At 43.9% G+C, this 2460-nt stretch overlaps 1 protein-coding gene across 1 annotated transcript in view; it reads right to left on the bottom strand.

The window, feature by feature from the left end:
• The window catches only part of LOC107742609 (vacuolar protein sorting-associated protein 13B-like), an 8330-nt gene that overhangs the window by 4503 nt on the left and 1367 nt on the right, over nucleotides 1-2460 (bottom strand). The window contains exons 2-3 of the mRNA XM_016555654.1: nucleotides 2216-2400; nucleotides 1874-2085 (exon numbers count right to left, since the gene is read on the bottom strand). Of these exons, the coding sequence (XP_016411140.1) occupies nucleotides 1874-2085; nucleotides 2216-2270 (267 nt within the window). The 5' untranslated portion in view covers nucleotides 2271-2400. The remainder of the gene's footprint in view (nucleotides 1-1873; nucleotides 2086-2215; nucleotides 2401-2460) is intronic.

Genomic DNA, 2460 nt, shown 5'->3' with positions numbered 1-2460 from the left:
CACACACACACACACACACAGACACACACACACACACACACACTCGCACACACTCACACACCCGCCTGCAGACCATCAGAACATCATCTACAGCAGTGATGATCTTCTCTCAGGATCCACCTGAAGCTGGTGACAGCGCTGATGGTCTCTGTCTTTCTCTATCCTGTCATCATCATTTCAGTCTTTACTTCACATGTTTTTACACAGAAACCCACCAGTTTTGTATCCTGACCCAGAGCCTGAGCAGGACACGTCCGTGAGTCATGGTAACCGAACAGATTCAGTATCTCCACAAAATCACAAACGAGCGAATCATTTTTTCCTCCTGCTGGTTTTCCTTCGTCTCGCTGCAGTTCTGCTTCTGATTCTGCAGTTTGTTTTGTGCAGCTATTATTTATCACGCGTTTCACATTCCGCTCACAGCTGTCGGCACGGAGAGAGCGGCAGCCAATCGGCTCGCAGCAATCAGCAGCGCTCACAGATCTGCGCTCAGATACGTCAACATTCATTTCACACGGACCCAAACAACGAGATGCTCCATCCGAGAGCAGAACAAACAGTCTGGGTCTCATGTTTCCAGAGAGGATCGAGTGAATCGGTGAAGCGAGTGACACTAAACACTGCCTCAGGACAGGATTCGACGGTGAGGACGGCCTCGGGTCACTGCACTGAACGCTTACATTCATTAATCCTGTACATCCAATTCTTTTATTATTAAATAAAATATACAGTACTTATAGAAAACACAGAAAGTAAATCATTATTGCTGAGCCCTGTATCAAAGCTGTGAATCTGTCACTGGTATGAACAATGGATTGAATCAGTGCAATGATTCCACAGAATTGACTGATATTAAAAAAAAAAAGATATGCTTTTATTTTGACACTCTCCATTAAAACACCTTCAATCGGGTGAAAAATGACTGAGCTACACCTGTTTGAAGTCTATAGCAAAGTCAGTTTTGAGAAAAATCGAGTTAAAGTTTTCTGAGGTTCCAAAGCAAAATCACCCAGCAACGCTGCATCTTTTCCTCCAGTTCTTTTCTTAATAATAATTACTGTATTGATAATCACAATATAGCTATTTTTTATTTTATCTGTTATTATAAATTAGAACAGATGCAACAAATCAGTATACAAATATAACAGAGAAACAAATAATGCATTACCTTTTTAATTGTACATCTAAACAAAAGCATTCAAGTAAGAAAAACAAATCAAATGCAAAAAACAATTTAGTGTGTTCATTACAATTAAATTGATTATTAAAACTACAGAAGCAGTTCAGTCAAGAGCAGCGAGTGATTCTCTCTTCTTTTATTGTTAGATTAACATTAATGAGACAGAAGGCCTATATATTAATACCTACTGTAATGCACGGATCTAACATAATGTTAAACAGCCGATGTTTTTCCCCAAACGTTCACTTAAGATATAGCAGATTATGTTTGCGTGAACACTTAAATACTGTAATTCTGTGTATATTTATCGGGATCGGGCGCTTCGGATGACAGTCAGCGTGAGAAGCGAGCGGAGAAAAGCTACTCCTCTCAGAAAACATACAAATAAAGATCATTTTAGATGTTTAATTACTATTTGGAGCATTGGCATCACTAGACGAGGGCTTAATGAACTCATTTTTGTGAAGACCTCAAATACAACTAAAATACAGCTTTTTTTGCGTGTAGCTCAAAATTAGCCCGTGTGCATTCACAATCATTCTGCCAGCACGGGTCATATATATTAACCAATAACAACATTCAAACATATATCAGACGGCTGGATTCAGTCTCTAATACAGATGTATATATATACATGCATATTTCTGTATTTATTTAGAGAATGCAGTGGGCTGATGGGAAACGCAGCAGTACCTGAGGGTTGGAGCATTTGAGGTGCACCGGCTGCAGATCCACATGCAGACACATGATGAAGGCGTCTCTGCTGTCGGGCTGCAGTTTGGGAGCGGTGAGCGCCAGCGTGGAGGTGCAGCCCACCGGCTCGAGCACGCTGAGAGACCGCTGCTGTCCCAGGAGAGAGTAGATGCTCAGCTGACTCACACACACCGTCCACAGGAACGCATCGCCTGCACACACACACACACAGACACGCGTCACACACTCTCACACTCACTCACACAATCACACACACACAGACACGCGTCACACTCGTGCTCCAGAGCGCAGGGAGAAGAACAGATAGTGCCGCTCTCAAACCCTCCTCCAGCACGGGTCTGGGCACAGTGAACGTGACATCCTGCAGCGGCTCCATGCGCCGCTGGCATACACGCCTGACTGTGATACCAGCTGCGCACGGTGCCCGGGATATCACCACACACCAGCCTGCTGGGAGACGGGAGGCTTTCTGACGGCATGAACACACAGCACGACTGCAGCTCCACCTGAACACACACACACACACACACACACACACAGAGAACAGCTGAGAGTTAGAGACGAGT

The sequence above is a fragment of the Sinocyclocheilus rhinocerous genome, unplaced genomic scaffold (assembly GCF_001515625.1).
Source record: "Sinocyclocheilus rhinocerous isolate Xijiao unplaced genomic scaffold, SAMN03320098_v1.1 scaffold1669, whole genome shotgun sequence".
In the NCBI taxonomy this organism is placed as follows: domain Eukaryota; kingdom Metazoa; phylum Chordata; class Actinopteri; order Cypriniformes; family Cyprinidae; genus Sinocyclocheilus; species Sinocyclocheilus rhinocerous.
Note: the sequence above shows the minus strand (reverse complement) of the source record. Positions and strands in the feature narration are given on the sequence as shown.